This window comes from Hirundo rustica, chromosome 1 (genome assembly GCF_015227805.2).
Source record: "Hirundo rustica isolate bHirRus1 chromosome 1, bHirRus1.pri.v3, whole genome shotgun sequence".
NCBI classification, from domain to species: Eukaryota; Metazoa; Chordata; class Aves; order Passeriformes; family Hirundinidae; genus Hirundo; species Hirundo rustica.
In genome coordinates, this window is record NC_053450.1 from 72,728,375 (window position 1) to 72,749,325 (window position 20,951).

At 38.3% G+C, this 20,951-nt stretch overlaps 1 protein-coding gene across 8 annotated transcripts in view; it reads right to left on the minus strand.

Moving 5' to 3' along the window:
• Positions 1 to 1,683: 1,683 nt before the first annotated feature.
• SEMA5A (semaphorin 5A) overlaps positions 1,684 to 20,951 on the minus strand; it is a 317,116-nt gene continuing 297,848 nt past the window's right edge. For all 8 annotated transcript variants that reach the window (XM_040072786.2, XM_040072776.2, XM_040072727.2 and 5 more), the window contains 5 exons: positions 17,585 to 17,755; positions 12,471 to 12,626; positions 10,374 to 10,421; positions 7,937 to 8,148; positions 1,684 to 6,561 (listed from right to left, as the gene is read on the minus strand). In XM_040072786.2, coding sequence (XP_039928720.1) covers positions 6,442 to 6,561; positions 7,937 to 8,148; positions 10,374 to 10,421; positions 12,471 to 12,626; positions 17,585 to 17,755 — 707 coding nt within the window. In that variant the 3' untranslated portion in view covers positions 1,684 to 6,441. The remainder of the gene's footprint in view (positions 6,562 to 7,936; positions 8,149 to 10,373; positions 10,422 to 12,470; positions 12,627 to 17,584; positions 17,756 to 20,951) is intronic.

Below are 20,951 nucleotides of genomic sequence, written 5' to 3' on the forward strand. Positions count from 1 at the left end.
CCCTGGGGAACCTGCTCCAGTGCTCAACTTCTGGGCCTTTTTCTTCAACCTTTTTCCTGATATCCAGCCTACACCTTTCTGGACACAATTTCAGACTATTTCTTGGATCCTGTCCCTGGTCACCATAGAGCAGAGATCAGCGTCTGCCCTCCTCTTTCCCTCATGAGGAAGTTGTAACTGCAGTGAGGTTTCCTCTCAGCCTCCTCTTCTCCAGGCTGAACAAAGTGCCCACAGCCAGCCCTTATTCAGCTTCCCCTCAAGGCCCTTCACCCTCTTTGTTGCCCTCCTTTTCTCTCTAGCAGTTTAATATCTTTCTTATATTGTGGTGAACAAAACTGCTTTGTAATTGGTAATTACCTTCCATGATTTTTTCAAATCCAAATCTACTGTTGGATCATGTTTGTGGATGAATACTTGGGAAAAAAATAACAAAACTCAAGTGCAAATAACACCTTCCATCTGTATTCTCGGCCTCTAGGATAGGATTATGAGACTGCTGAAAGTTAAACTGAATCTTTTTCTGAAAATTACCATCTCTGTTCAGACGAACATTTCAGTTGAGGAATTGCTATAGCACCTTCAGTTTAAAACCGATTACAGACAGACAGACAGACTTGGTATCACTATAGCAGTTTTCACACAACCCTAGGGGTCAGTTTTAGAGTAAAAATTTCCAGCAGACCTCACTACTAGCATAAAATCTGTCCTTCAAATTGATAAATACTCAGCAAGGTAGAAGCTGCGATCAATTTCCCACAAGTAGAAAAGGCAAGGAGAAAAGCATGTGACAAAGTATCCAACCTGGATCCAAAAAGTCAACAGGAAACAAAAAGATTTATCTGTTCCCAGTACACCCCTCAGTGTGCTTTAACTTGCACCATTGAAGTAGTCTAAGAGCATGAGATATCTGTGGTGCTTTTTTTTTTTTTTTTTTCTTTAGTAAATGAGGGAAACTAAAGGGGTACACACTCTAACTGGCTGTGGGTGTTCAGCCTGTGAGACTAGCCTGTAATCCAAAAATCCACAAGTTTAGCACCACCTCTACAGACCTGCTCCTCTCGCCTTATCCTCCCTGCCAACAAGAAGGATATTTGGCCTTGTCAAAATGCCATCTGTATGGTGGTGCTCCCTGCTTGTGAGGGCATTTCCACCCTCTCTGGTTAACTTGGTGCTGACAGTGTCGCCAGTTAATTTCTCGCTCCATTCTGAGAAACAATCGCAGCTTTGCACAAATACCTGTTGCAATCAGGGCCACTTTTTCCAACTTTCAAGCTGGCTTGATTATTCAGGAGCTTACAGTCTCGATAGCCTCACCCTTGGCAGTTCCCAAAAAACCTCTGCGTTCCTTTGAGTTTATTGACAAGTTTGCCAAGACTCCAGTCACATACTTCTACATTTTTGTTTTCACTTCTGCCTACCCTTGCTTCTTCTGGGGATAAAATTCTTGCCAAACCTCCCAGGTTTGCATTTTTCCATCTTTGTACCATCCCAGTTAGAGAATGCTGTCGCATGGCAACACAATCCAAAGCATTCATTTAGTGACACAGAACAATCTAGCTAAAGGCTATTTCAGCCAAACATGGGTTGATTTTTGTGGCAAAGAGAGAAAAAAGGGAAAATGTCCACAGATCCCACAATCCTTCTTTATTTGGAAGAATGGTTTTTAAATGAAGACAAGCAGTATCTTGTTTTATCATTCATTTATTTAGCAAAGAAAGGAATGAATTCAAATACCCCACACAATGAACACATATTTTTCCCTGATATCAAGATGCAGATTTGCTTGTGAACAATTTTAAATGAATCTGTTTTTTTACTATTGAAGTAATCTTGTACTGTGCATGGATTTGTGCAGAAGCAATACATTTTGGGCTCAATTCTGTAAACACATAAAAAAAGTATCTTTTTACATCTATACCATTGATCTTGGTGTGGTTACTTATGTGATGAGTAAAATTATACTCAAGAGCCTAGCTTATGCCAGCCTAGGCATAGAAATGACACTGAAAATTAGAAGTATATCTCTCCAGGCTCACTGCAGTGTTGGTGGAGAGACACAAGCCCTCATCAGGATGTAACTCTGCCCATCTAAGTATGATTTCCTAGACGAGACATAGATGATGCTGGTGGCAGCTACAATTGAAATTGGCCAGACACCTCAAGCAGAGCAAGATAAACTTGGACCAAACTGTTTACAGAATTGATCTCATACAGCAAAGCCATTATGCATACAATCAACGTTAGGAATGTGCTCGTGTTGCGCCGATTTTATTAAAACTGGTCCCACATTTAAAGAAGTGAATAATTCATTCTGTAATTATGAGGAAAAAAACACTGAGCGATTTAATCCTATTAACATTTTGCTTACATCTGGGACCTCTTACATTCTTTTCTGGTTTGAACAGCCATATGATCTGATGCTCTGAGAAATTTCTTCACTAACATAAGTGCTTCAGTAGCTCTTGATTTGTACATTGATGTGGTATTTTCTCAGAGTCTGGTGTGGATCTCTGGTAGAGCTAACTAAATGCACAGTATTCTACATCCATGTGAGACTTTAATCAGTACTGCTTAATAGCCTGGAAAGCAAAGCCATTTAAGCCCCATTCTTTCTTTCACTCTCTCATGAAATTCCTAATCCTAGTAAAAAATCTCTTGATTAGTTTTAGCCAAACCACACTGCTTCAACATCAGGTGACTGCAAATGGCTGGAAAAGCTTCTACATAGAGTAACTTAAAAAGGCAATAAAGATCATCAGACTCAAATCAATGTCCAAGATATATCTGCAAGCACAAGAGTCCATTTTCTAAGCAACCGAGGAACATATGCTATGATTCAGACATAAAAAATAAGCACAAAAAGTGTACTCAGGCATAGCAGTAGTTTGAGTTGGCCAATGAGTGTATACACCGCGCAGGATGTGACTGGCAGCCTTGCTTCCTCCTCCCTCCAAGCAGCAGGGCTACATGGAAACAGCTTTACTTAGAGAATTTTCATTTCTCTGCCAAACTGTTTGCATCCAAAATAGAGAAGCATTAAATTTATGCAATCAGTGTAAACATGGTTAGTAATATTAACTAATGGCATCAGAGGTAATATAATTATTCAAAATAGATCACTTTATCCAAGAAAAAGGATGAAAGATATTTAAGCATGGCATTTGATGAGCAAGGGACTTGATTTTCCCTTTCAAAGAATAGAACAATGCGTTCATAACCAAATTTTATCCTTGAGAAAATTTGAGAGCTCTATTGGCTTAAACAAGGTTTGCAGGAAATGCCTTTTTGTTATATTTTTGAAAGAAAGAAAAATAAGAGCTTTCAAGAAGAAATGGACATTGTTTAATAGGGGACTTGACAGTGCTAGGTTAACTGTTGGACTCGATCTTAGATATCTTCCAACCTCAGCAATTTTCAGCCTATTTTAGAAAAATGCTAAATAAAATTAGTTTAGAATTAATAGAGACTTCACCTTGCTTTGCTCCATGTACTAGAAAAAGCTGTACTAAACTACCTGGGCAGCTACACAGAATTTAGAAGGTGAAAATACTGATACAGGCAGTGCATCTGGGGTCCTTTAAAATTACCTAAGATACAAATATCTAAAGGCTTTAAAATCTGTCTCACAACCGAGCTTGACAAGGAGATCTTGCCATCAAGTTTTTCTCATTTAAGTGCTGTGAAATTTCTATGTTTACCCAGTTGCTTCAAATAGAGTTTAGAATTTATTTCTACCTGTGATATAGAACAATTAAATTTAGGAAGTTAAATGACAAAAATAATTAAAAGAAACACTTTCCTGACATGTTGGCATGGGAGCTGCGCAAAGATCTCAAAGTATTTCAGGAACACCTGAAATACTCCTTTAGGAGTGGGAAGTGTGAGCAGACTGAGCATCTGCTAAATGGACTTCTACCTATGATCATGCAGACTTAACCTAGGGTATTATTACCACATATATAACATGTATCTAACATACGTGTTTATCCATGAAAAGAATGAAAAATAGATCACTATAAAGATAGGTGTGCCTCAAACTACTGAAGAGTTAGGAAAAAAAATATTATTTCAGTAATTTTACTTAAAAAAGGTAAAATAAAAGTACGTAGTTCAAATATTTCAAAGATATTCGTCTCAAAACTAATAGTCTAAATATAAAATCCAGAAGTTGGACAAATGTGCTCTTAGTATAGGGGTAGAATGGAACAATGTTTCTCGTATGTGTGTATGTACATGTGCTGCTTTTTCTTGGTAGTAGCGACAATATAGATTCTATTTTATCTTATTTTATTTAAATATAAAATTTATCTTTTGGTATGAACACAGTAATTCAAATACCATACCGGTTATGATTTGGAGAGCTTTTCTCCCCTCTATTTCTTGCAAAGAAAATTTTCTCTTACTCAGAGCAATCAGCTAATTTATTCCTGAAAACCCAAATCTAATGTACAGTGAAAAATCACAAATTAGAGAGACCCAGCATTATTATACTTCTGGGGATGAGACGGCGTGAAGGTGAGGTGCTTTCATTTGACTGAGTTAGTAACAGGGAGAACTATTCAGCTGGAAAAAAATAGGTGGCTGATCTTAATTACTTTCATAGCTGGTAAATGTGTGTTCATTTTACTGCATAGCATTTTAAAGACCACTTTGAATTTTTTCATTTTCCTGTAAAACAGATTGGAAGCATAGTGCTACATTCAGCTCTATCCCCATTCAAAAATGTAGCTCACTGCCATGAGTAGATACAGTATTTACCATTGCTATGGAAGTGTTTATTGATATTTTTTCATACTTTTTCATACATAGTTGTGAAACATTATAATCTGTACATGTTTTTCTCTATTTGTCTATCATACCATAACCTAATTAGCAAGGGCTCTAAACAGAAGGGAAACATTCCCACTCTGCTTCTCCTTGCACACCTCCCTAGCATTCTAGTGTGACAGTCTTTGCTTTTAGCAAGAAAATGAAAGCCTAGTTTTTTAATCCTTAATATTCACTTTTAATTTCTTCTCACAAGCTTCTGAGCATAGCGAATGCTTCCTTGCCAATATATACTCTATAAAATCTGACTCAAATCCCTGCAATTTTCTCTTTAGTTATACCTATGGAATTTCAGATACAAAAATAAAAATGTCATGAATGTGGGTGAAAACAGACAGGTCAAAGAAAAATGGTATAAAACTTTGCGTTTCCTCATCTACCACTACAAAAGGAATTAAAACTGATAACTTAAAACTCAAATAGTATTTTAAATATTTACATCAATGAAGTCCAACAAGATTATCACTTGAAACACCATACGAATGTTCCTCTAGGGGCTGACTGATGCAGGTCAGATGTGGCAGCAAGATGAGACAGCCCTTTGCAAATGCATCTATCTTCTCTGAGCCAGCTTTGTTGGACACATGCATACAAAGTAAAAGCTGGAAAGGAAATAGCAGACCCACGACTATGCCTACACACCCCCGAGAGCCAGAGACAGCACACAGCACTCGGTGCAGTTGTACTGCTCTGTGGCCAGCCTGGCGGCGAGTGCCACAGCCATCAGAGACAAGTGTGTCCCACGGCATGCACCAGGGAGAGAATAGACTGTGGAACGCCACAGCAAACCTGTGTGCTGCAGCAAGGCTGGTTTATTAAAGACACAGAGAAAAACCTCCCAGTGCGGCTCTCCCAGCTGCCCTCCTCCCTCGGTCTCCCTGTGGGACATGCCCTTCCACACCCTTGCAAAAATTAAACTGAACAAGGTGAAGGCTTTATGTGACTGGGCTCGGCTTGCAACTGGAAACCACTGACCCTGGAAGTGTCCTGGTTAATTACAAGATTGTATCCCTCGGCACAGCCTTAGTACTTCTCTGACCTCTGAGCAGCTGAACTGCAGAGTGATTTACAGCCCAGGAAGATCAGCCTACAGAGCCCAGAGCTGCTGCACAGGATCGCTAAACCACCACATTTCTTCTTGTCATCCCCAGCACCTTGTGAGCTCTTTTTGGCAGTGTGAGCTTCAGGAGACTGCAGACAGGGCTAACAGCAAAGCTCCCTTTTTAAACCCCAAGGAAATAAAAGACAACGCCTAAAAAGAAAATTAGATTTGTACTCCTGGCACAGGTTTAAGGGGTAACATTATTGTTTCGTTTTAAAACTCTGGAATTACTTAATCACTTGTTAGAGAAATATGAGTGGAAGTTTATGAAACTTGAGTGAAGCAATGCAATCCTCATGAGTGGTCCAGCAACACTGAGGGGCTACAGCTGCCCCTGACACTGAAGGCCAGCCTTGCATTCTGCAAAGAAAACATCATGTCACATTGATGGCTTGGATCGTGCTTGAAATGTCTCTGAACTTCATCTCTGAAGCCTCAATCACATGAGCACTTGAGTAGCACAGGCCTTGGGGACTGGGGAGTTACAGGAGGCCAGAAAATACACAAGCCCATTAGTACTCATCATAATTATTGAAATCTGTAAAATAGGTATTAGAATAAGTCTTTGCAGTAAGATGTGGATTGAAGTATTTGTTTCTCTCCTCTAGAATCAGGTTGTTTTTGTTAAATGCCTGGGAAGAAAAAGAAAAGAAAAGAAAAAAAAAAAAAGAAATTAGAAAATGAAAAGGACATAGGAAAAGTGACCACTAAGTGCTCTTTCACCAAGGCAGTTTTTGTGGCAAACATCCATGTATAGTAAGCCAGTCAACAATGTCTTGAGAAATACCTTTTCATTTACAGAAACTTGCATTTGCAATAAGTATCTTCTTACGTACTAACATACCAACAGAAAGCAATTCTACTTAATAAAGACAGGCATTTCTCCCCCAATATTACAAAACTAATTTTATGATTCTATGAATATTTTAAAATCATATATATGCAGTTATTCCTACCAGAAGGAGCAACTTACTATCTTTTTACTGAGTAAGTATTATTTTCTCTTTATTCCCTAATTCCCTGATTTTCAAGTGGCAGAAATATCTGAAGGCCTTAAGAGCATAAATCCTGTTTTTTAAAAAAGTAATACGGATATTTAGAATATGAATTTTCAAAGGACTGGGGTTTGGGGTTTTTTTGTTTCTGTAGCTATCTAGAGAGATGATGTGGAACTTGAAAAAGCTTTAAATTAGGTCCATAATTCCAGTGCTGACTAGAAGATCCATACTTTTCTTGCTCTTTTTAATGATTTTCATTAAAATGTCTTTAATTGGAAAGAAAAATGCAGAATTTAAGAACTGGATTACCCAGGTAGGATTTAAGAAAAATCCTCATTTGCAAAAAAGCTTTGCAGCTGCATGAATAAATTTCGTAATCTGAAGATACTGAACTAGGTGTTTTCCAAATGCACTTCCTTCCTTAATTCAGTGGATGTGAAAAGCAGAGTTACTTTAAAAGGTCACAAAAAGAAAACAGCAATTTGGGAATAATGATGAAATAGTATGGGTATCATTATAGACTCTCAGTACATCGGTACTGCTTTTTCACAGAATAGTGTGGCTATAAACTCTAGCTGAGAGTCTGACCCAGAATATATTCACCAGATACATCTTCCATATAGAGACATAGTGCAGGAAGATGAACAGTGCCCTTGACACTGGATGATCAGACCCAAAGGATTTTCTTCAGTAGATGCCATGGTGAATGGCCCTATTTACTTCTTGAACAAGCTGCTAGGGAACACAATTAGGAAAAAAAAAATCTCACAAAACAATTTGAGTGTTTTGATTTTTTCCAGGAAAACCTGCTGTAAAATTATACACACATGCAAAATCCAACTTCCGGCCCAGCAGGGATTGACAAGTGAAAGGATCTGCAATTACAATACTTCAAGTGACATCTACTTGAGCTCAAATGCCAATGCAGGAAAGCAGCAAGGAGAATTCTTTTGATACGGGAGAAATGTTGTCTAGGTGTATAGACAACAGCTCCCAGCCCTCTGCTCACCTTGATGGCTTCTACAGAGTCGTATTTGTCCAGTTTGTTGATGTGGTTGGTGATGCTGGTGTTGAGCGGAGCGGGTGACACCGGGTGGATGACAGTCGCGTCGTGGGACTGCTGCTGGTACCGCTGGCAGTACGTGTAAACAAGCAGGGTGAGAAGGCAACCAAGGATCGAGCTACTTAATCCCACTGCGATCATGTGGAACATGTTGAACTCTGCAGAGCGGAGAGAAGGCGGCAATTTAAAGGCAGTAGCAGTAAAAGCTTCAGCTCGGGGAAAAATGTAGACAAGTGTTTGATTCAAATAAGGATAAGGGAATTTTCATGTGTTTCCCTGAAACATCTCAATTGCAATGGTTTATCCTTTCAGTAGTAAATTCATTTTACCTCCCTGAAGGGACCATTATAAGAATCTTAGATACCCATACATCTCTGTAAGTAGAGATTGTTGAAAGATGCTTAAACAAGTTCAGAACAAAAATAAAAGAAAAATTAATTGCATTCCGTATGTTTGAATAGTTCTCGAGTTCTTGGTATTTTTCAAACTGTATAACAGCCTTGTTATATATAAATTATGTATGTAGTGTACATAAATAGCTTTTTTTTCTTTCAGTGAACTACAGTATCACCTCCTCTGCTGCTATTACAGTTCTTTCTCTTATACACAGTGAGTGGCAGAACTGACAAAATCCTGGTAACTTTGAAGCCTGTTCCTGCTTTCCATAAATGTTTTCCATATTCCTTTTATTAGATGCATGTTCCAGAAGCAGCAGCAAATGTTTTTCCATGCCTGCTTTGATTCTTGCTGGTTTCCATTATTTTTGTCTCTTGGCCAGCTTGTTCCCTTCTCCAGCTCTTGGAATTTTTTATTTATTTAAGTGGTGTGAGGAGGAAATGGTAGCACTCTAGGGGGAAGTGGGAAGCAGCGAGAGATGGACTCCTTAAATCTCAATACACCTTTAAGCATGGCAGCCGGAGAGTGCAAAGCCAACAACTCGGAGCCCAGCACTCTCCTATCTGCTCTGCTCTTAAAAGGTACAATGGCATCAGACCATGGGATTAAAACGAAGGAAGCCCATAGCTGCATGGAACTGTAGGAGGGAACCCAAAGCACAATCATCCCCTTGATGATGTTACTGAACAGAGATACCAGATCAGATATGGTAGCAGTAGGATTAGCTCAAAATAAACAAATTGTACTGCTTTCCATTGTTTTGAACTGAGGCTGTGCTTTTTGATTTACTTTAGGGAAGAAGTATCACTGAGAAGCTCATGCTGGAAATTTCATCTTAGCACAACTGAAAATTTGTTTGCTGTTGCCTAAATGTACAAATGAAGGATTTAAAACTGTTATACTGGTGCTAGTCTTAAAAACACCTCTTAGATCTTTTTCACTGTAATACAGTAAAATGGGCCAGTACATGGGTCCCATTTTTTGTAAAATCTAAGGCAGGATCTTTACATGCCTACATTACAAACATGAACTAATGGTGACTCAGCTGACTGCGTCAGTATATCGATCTATCACTAAAATATCCTTCTACACCTTTATTAGGGTTTCCCAGTGTTGTGGAACTTGGAAAAATGTTTTCTGAGCACCACTGCTTATTAGCAAAAAAATCAAACTACATTACCCCCAAACAAGCTCCCATAACAAGCTACCATATGCACAAGTACCCTTGCAAAACCTCTGTGTTTTCATTGTCCTTTGTTAGGTTAAAATTGCATCTTCATCTGTGCAAGGAAGAATACTAGAACTGGCCAGAGTTATTACCATGACAACACAGACTAAGCGTGATAGCTCAGCACAGACAGAAAAAACCCCGTTCATTTTCCTCCTTCTTCTTCTACTTCTTCTTCTTCTTCTTGTTTACTAGTTTTAAAAGTTTTTCTTCTCAGGATCTATTTTTCTAGCATCACAACTCTCCAAAATGGAACCTTTTATTTACTTTTTACTTTTGTCTCTGGCAATGAAGCTGAAAATGAGTCCCAGATAGAGTCTGGGCTATTAAATTTGTTAGTAGGCTGGTTTTCTGCTGTTTATTTTGAGTCTAAAAGAGGTTTGTGGACTTATTATCCTGAAAAAGGCGGAGCAACAAATTTACAAATTTTGACCTTCTGATAACTAGATTATTATAGGTATTTCTTTTTGAGTACAAGGGTGACTGCCATGCTGACAAAGAAGAAAATATAAACATCCAATAATGCATGTTCTACTCTCAAAGGTCACCAATGACAGATGGATATTTAATGAGAAATCCTGTAGTAACTACATTTTTCTGCACAAGTAACTACTTTTCTTCCGTACAAGTGTAAATAATGAGAATGCAGCATTTAGAAGGTAGAATAATACTAAGGGAGTGCAAAAGGTGAAACAAAAGCAAAAAAATGGGGAATCAATATTTCAGCATTTAACAGACATCTTGAGCTGAAAAGCTTACCGCCACATCGTTTCTCTTCTATGCTGCTGGATCGTGCCACAGATATTTCTAGAAAAATAAATAAACCTCTTAGGCCCAGGAGAAAAAATACTGCAGAGAACTTCTACTTAGATTAACACAGTAAGGATTTAAAAATTCTTTCTATTACATATATTTCAAATTCAAGGTAAAAAATATTTTCCCTGTGTGGTAGAATTAATAGAAAGGACCCATGATATCTTCAGGTTCCTTAGTTTCCCAAGCAAAAGCAGCAACTTATTTTTACTTCTTGCCTCAAAATATCTCTGGAATGAAAAAGATGAAACACACATAGAAACATTCTTTGTGGAGTTTGGGCTTGTGGAGAAAGAGTTGATTTACTGAAGTAAAATTAACTACAGTTTAATTACCTTGCGTTCAAATGTGCTCATTACTACTAGAAGTCACATCTAGCACTAATGTGAAAAGTGGGAATTTATACATCTTCAAAAAAGACGACTGCCAATTTCATAGGTCTCGTAGTTGTAAACTAATACAATGTAATTCCAGCCTGTATCCTCACCATTTTTACTTTGAAAATACAGGATATAATCTGTTGGCAATTGAGCTTTTCCACTCCTTACTTCCAGACCATAGTTTCTATGATGGGAAGTTCTGCCCTACAAATCAGTCTCTTAAACCTCTCTGAAAGGGTCAAGAATCACCTGTATACAAGTGGGGTAGCTGATACAGTATACAGGGATTCCAAAAAAGCAGAATTTTAATGTTCTTTGGTAACGTCTTTCCAAGCAACAAATGAAGTGAGGGAAAAGATACAGAAATGGGCTAGTACTATGTGTCCAGTTCTTAGAGGAAGGTTGCCACTTCCGCAGGGATTGGTCTTTTCAGCCAAGATCTACAGTGGAAACACTTGAGTTAGAGAACCTGGCTGAGTAAATGTGAGCCAAGTGAACAAAGAAAGCAAGCTCGATTCCCTAAGGTGGGAGTGATGGGCATGACCTTGTCTGCTGTGTTAACTGGTAATGTGAGAAGGAGCAGCAAACAAATCAGAAAGGCAAAAGATGTGGTGGCTTGTTTCAGATTCTGAAAACGCCTACCTTCCAAAACAAGATGCAGAACTTCGATTAAGCAGCAGAGTCACAGAATGTGAATATCAATAGAGCTTCAAAAGGGAAAATACAATGTGGAAGGCTTTGCTTTCATACTGACATTTTTCACATTGGTTTTAGAGGAAAATACTAATTGGTAGTTAAAGCATTATGCACCATCCATAAAAACAGAGTTTAACTTTGCTGATGTCTTTGTTACATTGTATTATAGTTTACTACATAGTCACACAAAGAAAAGGTTGCTGCACTGAATAAACGCCGCTATTTTTCAAATGACACATTAAAATGCAACTTTTTCTGCCTGTGAAAAGACCCCTAGCTTCTTTTAATGTACACAGGGAGAAAGTTGGCTGCTAACAGCAGTGCACTTTGACCACCCATACTGTTGTGTAGACTTAAATGGCTCCTGTGATTTAAAAACAAAAGTACAGTCATGAGTTTTAACAAATACTATAGAATAATATGTAATGTGACTAGCCATCAGGTACTTAGCAGTCATGGGAGATAAGGACTGGAGGCAATGCTAATAGTATTTGCCTTTCTGAGCAGTTATTAACGTAAGGGACTCTCTGAAATGATTTCCAGATTAACAACCACAGCACTCATTTTGTACATGCAAACCACAAAACCTACAGTAACATTTCTTTAATAATCCTTGTCTCAAAAACACTTAAAAGAGAAAGCAAACTACTTCTACTTGCTGTGTGTACTCATCCCTTGCTACCAAGCAGAATGGGAGAGACCTGCAGAATGCTGTGACAATGACTAACCAAAGTTCCAGGCAGTGACAGTAGGGACTGCTCCACAGCACTGGATGCCGTGGGACAAATTTTTATGGAGACGCCAGATCTAACAACATTGTCTTCACACAGTAGACCAACATCCTTGTGCTGACTAAAGGCCAGTTCTGCTCAGGTCATGGATCTGCACAGTGTGGTCTGGAACAGAGCTATGCCTCGGCCCTGAAACCTCGAGAGATTTCACTAAGCCTTCAAGGAGCCGGTCTCACCTGGTATAAAGTTGGAGTCTGCAGCACAGGCTCGGCTCTCTGTGGTGTTGCCTGTGCACTGGCTGCCCACAGGGAACAGAATGATGCACTGTCGAGCGCGGGTCTGGAAACCAGACGAGTCGCACTCCGACCACTCGGACCACTCGGACCAGCTGTCTGCAACAGGCAGAGAGGGACACACACGCAGACACTGTGATTAAGGAGCTCAAGTGCACTGAGTGAGAGAAATAGCTTGTATTTCTGAGTTAGGACAGAAAGCCTCCTCCCCAGCTACCAACATCTAGCAGAGGGCAGCTCCTTCATTCCAATGAAACAAAGGCAGTTTGGCTTTGGCAGAAGCCTCTGAAATGTGGATGTAATAGCTTCTGCCATGGCCTTTGTTTGTGCAAGTGAGAAGCCAGAGGATTTTGTGGGGGTGACCGTAAGAGTGACAGTTGTGGAATTAATTCCAGTCCAGGTCATTAGGGTGGACAAGGGCACTGCATTTTTTTATGTACCTAACAAGTAGCAATGAGAACTATAAGAGTGTATGTTCCAATCTGAAACAGGATGTGTATTTAAACACAAAAATACAAGCATCTTGAAGATTTTTTTAAAGTTTTCTTTTTTAGCTTTTGCTCTTTCAGGGTAATTTCTTGGCTGTAGATTCTCATCTTCTCTTCCCCATTCATCTTGTCACCTTCTATTTCTTTTCTTTCTTCCTCTCCTCATGTAGCTTTGATTGAGATATTTTTATTTCCTGCCTGTGTGATCTCAGATACTTCCCTTAAATGAATTGAATTGATCTCATTCCCATGAGGTGGTGTGATTTTACTGCACTCAGCATTCTTACTACTCAAGGCCAAGCCTTGCCTTCATAGGAGTCTTCTGAGTTTGGCAAATATAGGAAAGACAGAGCTCGGGTAAACTTTCTTCTGTCAGCTTTCCCACAGAGATAGGTTTTTATGGTTTTGATATAGAATAAATAGTGTCCTACTATTCCAAACCAAACTTGCTTCTGCTTCAAAATTTTAAGTGATTTTATGCCAATGTGAAGCAAATACATAAATTTCCTTTTGCCTAAAGTGAAAAACTGTGTATTTTCTAATTTTGATTCAAGTTAGATTGAAGAATATTACAATTTATTACAATTTGTGAATTAGTGAAGGTTTTCTACACAGTTAATCGTGTGAAAGTCAAGGAAGTTTTACACTCTTTGGGGCCCCTTCCAATACCATGTTCAATTCCAGAATACAAGGCTCAAACTTACTCATTACTTTCCCCTTGTTCACATGGGAAAGAAGTTAAAACTCTCAGTCATCTAAAATTTAACAGACTGCAGCAGAATATTTGAGACTTCAGTCTTGAAAAATGCCAAGCAATAGATGTTGTTTATTAAGTAGATTTACCTAGCAAGTCAGGTAAGAATTGAGATATTTAATGAACAATTAGTAACTGTCTGAATGAGGCCTTCTTTGAGCAACAGGACAAATACCTTGACACAATCAGCTTGTAAAATCTTGTTATTGTGAGTAGCAGAAATATTCAGCTCTGTCCTTTGGCTTTTCTGTTTCCCAGGAAAGGTCCTGAAAGGGCGTCATTAGCAGAGTGGGTACTAGGAGCAGAGAGGCAGATGCCAAAATCCTAATTCAGGGGGGTAAGAGAGCTGAGGTGGGAGTCAAGCAAATGGACAGGCTTCTTCCTGCTTACTTAGTGTGCCACATCCAGGAGCTGCTCCCTCCTCCAGTGTGAGCTGCTGGATCTACATACAGTAAGTATTTGGATCTTTACTCTTTTTAGTAACAATAAAGCCCTGCTCATTCAAGCTTAAAGGAATGTTGCCCATTATAAACCTTGGCCCAGTTCTCACTGGTGGCAGAGAGCATGTTTAAGCCAGAGCCAACATTCTTCTCCAGTCCTGGTATAATTGGGATATACACAGCAGGTGCCAAAATACTTGTGGGCATCCTAAATGCATCTTGTTGGCTGATGCACTCTGCAGCCCCATCTTGTCCAAAATGCTTTTGACCTGCCAGTTCCTTTGCTGAAGAAACTACATCCCATGGTGAAATAGGAACTTCGGAGTACACAGGGATCATGCTAAGTCACATATGGGCGACTGGGCAAGGTTACTGCTTCGTCCTGCTCCTTAGGGGACCCATAAAGAAACTATGTGAGTCCTGCAGCACACTCAGACACTACAGGACAGGTGGCCTGTGGGTCTGGTGCTGAGCTGATCAGCTTCATCTGGCACACACACAGAATCACAGAGGAGGAGAGGGGGCACATCAGTACAAGCATGAAACATAGGGCCACCCCTGCAGTGGTGGGTCCTCACACCAAACCTGTGGTTTGAGGAGGCTGTTGGGAGCTCAGTGAGCTGCAGAGAGATAAGGCATCCAAGACTAAGAGATGTATGATTTCAAATTGTCAGATGTGCCATCACTGGGAAGGTGATTCCACAGCTTTTGCATGCTTTTCTACTGAGTCAGCTATCTTGCCTCATTCCTTTGATTTCTGTATCTTCAAAGCATCTAAGGCTCTCTTGCACCTTGAGCAGGCTCCTCTCAACTTGCTCCTCAGTTCTGTGCACAAGTCGTGAGAATGTAGAAGAGAGGGTGGACTGGAGAGCTGTCTAACCTCTAACACAGCAAGGCTTAACCATGACATGTCATATCTTCTTTGTACAGAGTCTTGGCTGGCCTTTCTAGCCAGGTTAAGACAAAGCAGTTCCTAAGAGATCTTTTGGTGACGGCAGCACTGCAGGAAGATCAGATTAATCAATGTAACATTTAAATTTCTTCCATGCAGTATTACACCACCATTTCTAAAGCTCAGCTGCTTTGTCCACTATTTGTACGTGTAAGTCACCAATCCAAGGACAGAATGTATTTTCACCTCTTACAGAAGATGTAAATACTGAGGGTATAAAATACTGTTTTACGCAACATATTGCAGACACCACTGCAACTGGTAACACTTACTGATAATCAGCCACTACCGATGAATACTGCAGTGCTTCCTTTCATATTGCTGTGATTGCATTTGGGTAAATAAAAGTAAAAACTACAAACTCAATGACAGAGCTTTTAAAATGAAAGATGAGAAAAACTGATGTGTTTCGCAGACACAAGCCTGTTACTTTAAGTGCACATGTGAATACTTTCAGTGGGATTTGCCATTAAATCTCTACATCCTTGAAAAATCCTTAATATCAGGATTCCAGAAAGTTTAGTTTTCTGCTAGTTTTCTTTGGGAAAAAACAAAAATAAAAACAACAACAAAACAACAAAAAACACACCAACCAACCAAACAAACAAACAAAACTTTGCTCTTTTCACAACTTAAGAAATGTTGTTAATCATTTCCATTTTTTTGCATATTCATTTCTGTGCTGGTTGGTTGTTCTTAGATTCCAAGTGTCATTATTACTCTTTAATAATGAGCATGTCACTCAAGCAGTGAATGTCAGCAATGGTGCTCTCTGATCTGCACAAGGAACCACTCTTCACCTGGTCCTTACCATGAGAAAATGGCTCTGCAGGCATTCAGGCATCTGTCCAAACTTGATCTATGAAGCACTGTGGTTATTTTTGACACATACCCATGTGAAACAAGAGCAGTAAAAAGCAGTTTGGAACTCTATATTGTAAACACGAAGCAAGGGCCATTCTCACAGCTAGTGGATGATGTGTTGTTTCAAAAACCTATTGCAAATTTTCAGTGAGATTGAAATATCAATAAAATATTACAGAATGTGAAAAATACATTTTAAACCTCTGAAATGTTATTGCTTTATAAGGGTTTCCACTTTCTTGAACCAAGATGAATGAAACCAACCTCCTCCTCCGTTCTGCATCTGCTCCAAAATTTGGGTCACAGGCAGGTCAAAACAAGATGAAGAAATTATTTATGAATGTTTGCAAACTATCATTTATAGGAAAATGGTGGTAGAAAATAAATGCACAACAAGAGCAATAACTGCAATACTGGCACAATGAACACTCCAGCTCTGACCTTTCAAAGATGCCTTAAAGGATTTCAAGGTAGCTGTGCAACTTCTACATAGAAATGTACACTATTTATCTCAAAAAATCAAATTATAAACTGATTTATTTGCTTGGCTTTTTTTTTTTTTTTTTTAAACCAAATTTGGTTTCTTTTAACCCAATCTGCTTTAATTTTGACAACGTAGGTACTTTTATTGTGCTGAAAGACATGTAGTACCTAGAAAAGAAAAGAATCATAACAAGTAATATGATCCATTCAAACTCATGGGGCTTTTGCCCTCACATGCATAGCTTCATCATGTGAACAGAAAACCTTTGCTATGTTGTCTAGGAGTTGTGATTGAAGCAAGTAATACAGTGTGGCATCAGAGCTTCTTCTTTCCTTTTGCTGTTGCTCGTAATCCACTAATCAGCAATAAATGAAAGTTTATGTGGTTTTAATCTCAATTTCTCACTTGAATTTCATTTAAGAAAAAGGAGTTTCCTTTATTATGAATCAAGAGGCAGAGTCAAAGTTACAGAAATAGAAATGATCCAATATCATACAACTAGCAGGAGCGCTGAGGCATGTCATCTAGTGAGCATTCCATAGTCATTTAAAAAGATGAGGTCTTTGCTCCTCAGCATCCAAAGTTGAAGAAGGAATTTTACAAAGATCATGAGATTTTTCTTTGTGTTTTATATGAAAACAGGGCAAATATTATCTACTTGAAGGACCTAGCTATAACACGTGTTGAATATTAACCTCAGCAATATGCTTGCTGTGAAGGTATGTTGTTGTAACAAAAGCACTTTGTGATATTTTTATTAAAAGTCTCATAAACCATTTGCATGGTCCACTTCAATTATTACACAATTTTACTTAATCCAGATTCAGATACAGTAACTTAGATTTTAATTTTTAAAGAGGGAGAAAGGAGGTAGTGTCCTGTACGACATATTCTGCTAGTACCTGATTTACTGTAGCATTGTAGCATGTTAAAAGCTGATTGTGCACTTAATAGGAGAGAAAGGAGAGAAGTTATTTCCTTCTGAAGAACAGATCAAGGACGTTATGTTGCCTAACTGGGAATGCCTTATTCTGTGGCACATAAAGAACAAGATGGCTGTGCCGGTTGGCCGTACCTGGACATGGCTGCGTGTTGCAGAGCGCTTCCTCCGTGTGCAGGCCGAGGCAGATATCCCCTCCGTACGCTGGGGCTGGGTTTGTGCACGAGCGCGTTCTCATGTAATGCCCTCCTCCACACGTTGCTGAGCACTTTGACCAAGATGACCAACAAGACCAGCCTCCATCCACTGAAAAGACGAAGAATACTGTATTTTTCCAAGCTCATGACATGACAGAATCCAGCTCATCTTTCTTACATTCTGTGGATCTAATTCATGGCCTACTGAAATTACTGGATTTTTTAGCTGCCACTGAATATAGTTCCCACAAATTTATTCACAATGCAATTTAATTCTAAAAGTCTCTGGTATGATGGAAAAGCCTAACAAAATTACTCATACATATAAGACAATTTTAGTGGGTATTTTAATATCTTTAAGGGCAAAAATCTTTTTTACTTCTTTTCCTTTTCTCAGTTTTGGGGAAACAAGACACCAAAGCTTGCTTAGCAGAAGTATTGTAAGCTCAGAGTAGTTTTTTATTGATATAAATAAAACTCAGACAAATAATAGCAACAGAAGGATGGAGGAATCCAGAATTTGTTTCACAACCCAGGTGGATTGCCTTAACCCTACAACCCCATTTCAAATGATCTAACACAGTTGTAGGATTTGATGGGCCAGTATGTTACACTCTTAACACAGCTCTACCATTGATGTCAGAAGTAGAACAACGGCAGGAGATTAAGAAAACAACACACTGACAAAAAGGAGTTTCCACTTTAAGTTTCTAAAACAAGTTTTTGAAGAATAAATACTAATATTTACCTTCCCCTCCCTACCTCCTTTTGCATTTCCTAATTCAAGTATGTCAAACTATTCTCCAGTCAGAGTTTTCAAAGCATTCTTCTGAAATTCAGGCTGGATTTCATGGGAGACCCATTTGTCTTATGGTTTATGACACATAGCTACTAGGTAAGATTTAAATGAAAGTTCACCTCATTGCCTGCACCAGTCTGGCTCCTTTGAGCCCCTGTTCTTAAAGCTACTGCTCCAGGATGTATTTCTGGTATTTACAGCCGCATTGCAGCCCATCTGCCAAAGACTTCATACCTGTAACCTGTAGCCACATAACAGTCAGATGTACATCTCCCACTCCCAGGGAAGTATTCCTTCTGAAAAGAATTTCGAGGTTTTTTTGTTGTTTTGTTTTGGTTTGGTTCGTTGGTTGGTTTTTCATTTTGTTTTTTCTTTCTTTTTTTTTTTTAAAGAGACAGAGCCATAAATTTTCAGAATTTTCATATCCTACAAAAAATTAATTTCTTTTCAAACCTCTATTTAAAGCATTATTACTTGAATTCTCATGGAAGTAAATTGTTTACCATGTCTTTGTGGTCTTTTCTGTTCAATTAATGAAACAGCCTTTCAAGGGATAGTTTCTACTGGTTTACTGAAATCCTATTCCATCATTATCTCTTACAAAAAAAAAAAAAAGGTTAAAAATCTTAAAAAAAAATTAGCTTACAATGAAAATATATATGTGGTATTTGCATTTAGATTCTCTCTTAGATGGAAATGTAGAACATTAAAAAAAACCAAATCAGTTTTGGCTTTGCAGGATTGCATATCACAAATGCACTTGGTGAGCTGAGTAGAATGATTTTTAGGCAGTCTCCAACAGTGAGAAAATGAGCTAAGAAAATTTTTATATTAATAGCTATACATCCATTTTAATGCCATTTCAGATACAGTATAGCTTCAGGTTCTCAACTGCTAACAAACAGATAATTCACTATTGCATTCCAAAGATTGTTTACTAATCCTGTAACTGAAGTTGTTGAATATACTGCATTTTATTCCCTGTATTTGCAACACCATCCTAAACATCGAGAAACATGGACTTGGCGCTTCCTTGCTAAGAACTGTAGTTGTGAAAACTCTTGCAAGTAATTTATCTGAACTCCGAAGCCTGATTTGACAGACAGGATTTCTATAATCTGGTACTATATTCCAAGTATGCAATTTAAATAAATTATTTCCATTATTAAGGATTTCAATGATTGCTACACCATACAACAAATCATGATGCATGAGAAAGTTTTATACCACCTATCATAAATAAATACTGTATCTCAGTAGAGTATCTGACTTGTTCTCCTACTCGTATTTTTCTTATTCATACTTTTCACTGGAAAACAAATATGTCTTTTTGCCTGAGCTAACTCTATTAATGCAGTATTATGCAAACTCATATCAAAGAAAGCCATAGGTTATTTGTCTTCAGTGCAGATAAAATATACTGTGCAATTTTATAACAATTTCCAGACACGGTATCTTTTATTCAGAACTTGCTTCTTTCTTCTTTTATTTCTTACATTACATCAAATAAAAGCAGAAGCTGTTACCCAAGCTATTTATTTCATACAATATTAATGCTTTACCTTTCTAGATACTCCCTTTTTTCTTCTTTTTTTTTTTTTTTTTAAAGTGATTTTTGACTAGCTCAAATTAATGATCAGAGGCATGTCTGCTGCAGCACATAGATCTTCATGAAACAGAATTTATTCTGCCTGAGATTAACTACACAGAACATAAATTGTCTGCAAACATTGCCAGTGCATTGTTCACTGTAATGGAGACAGTGACCCCCCACACTTTTCACTTATTTTTCAATGGACCAGAGTGAGAATTACAAATGCACCTGCATTTGAAACTACCATTGATCTACAGGTGGCCAAGAACACGGAGACTGATGTGACACCCAGGAACGTCACCATGCTCCACAACTGCAGTGATCATGGCTGTACTACGTGTCTTCAGATGTAAAAGGAGAAGTGGGTCTGGGGAAGGTGGGGAAGGACAAATATAATAGACAGTGTTAGATTTGATCTTAGTTGAGCTGGACAGTGCAATTCTGATTTTTTTTTTTTTTAGCAACTCTTTACTGACAGGCTGCCTCTAACCTTTCAAGGACTATTGTAACTACCTCTTTCAATAAAGTCGCCAGAACTTTTTCTTTTCAGCAGCAGAGGATAATAAGGCATCATCATGGTTAAATAAGATCAAAGGAGTGGATATTTACTGCTTGAGTTTTTACAAGACCTAAATAGAGCACTGTGGTTTCTTTCATCTTTCTTTAAGTTGCTTAGCAACACAGCACCATCTTTTTTTTTTTTTTTTTTTCCTTTTTTTCCTTTTTATCATGAAGCCCTTAATGTTATTTCTGCCTCTTATAGGAGGAAAAATACACAGCAGCAAGAAAAGTTCCAGTCACTACAGTTTCTTTACATAACAATTTTGTAGAGATGTTGGACAAAAGAAAGTCATTAAAGTAGTTCCAGATTGAAAGATTTAAAGAGTCTTTAAATTTTCTGACAATTGCTGA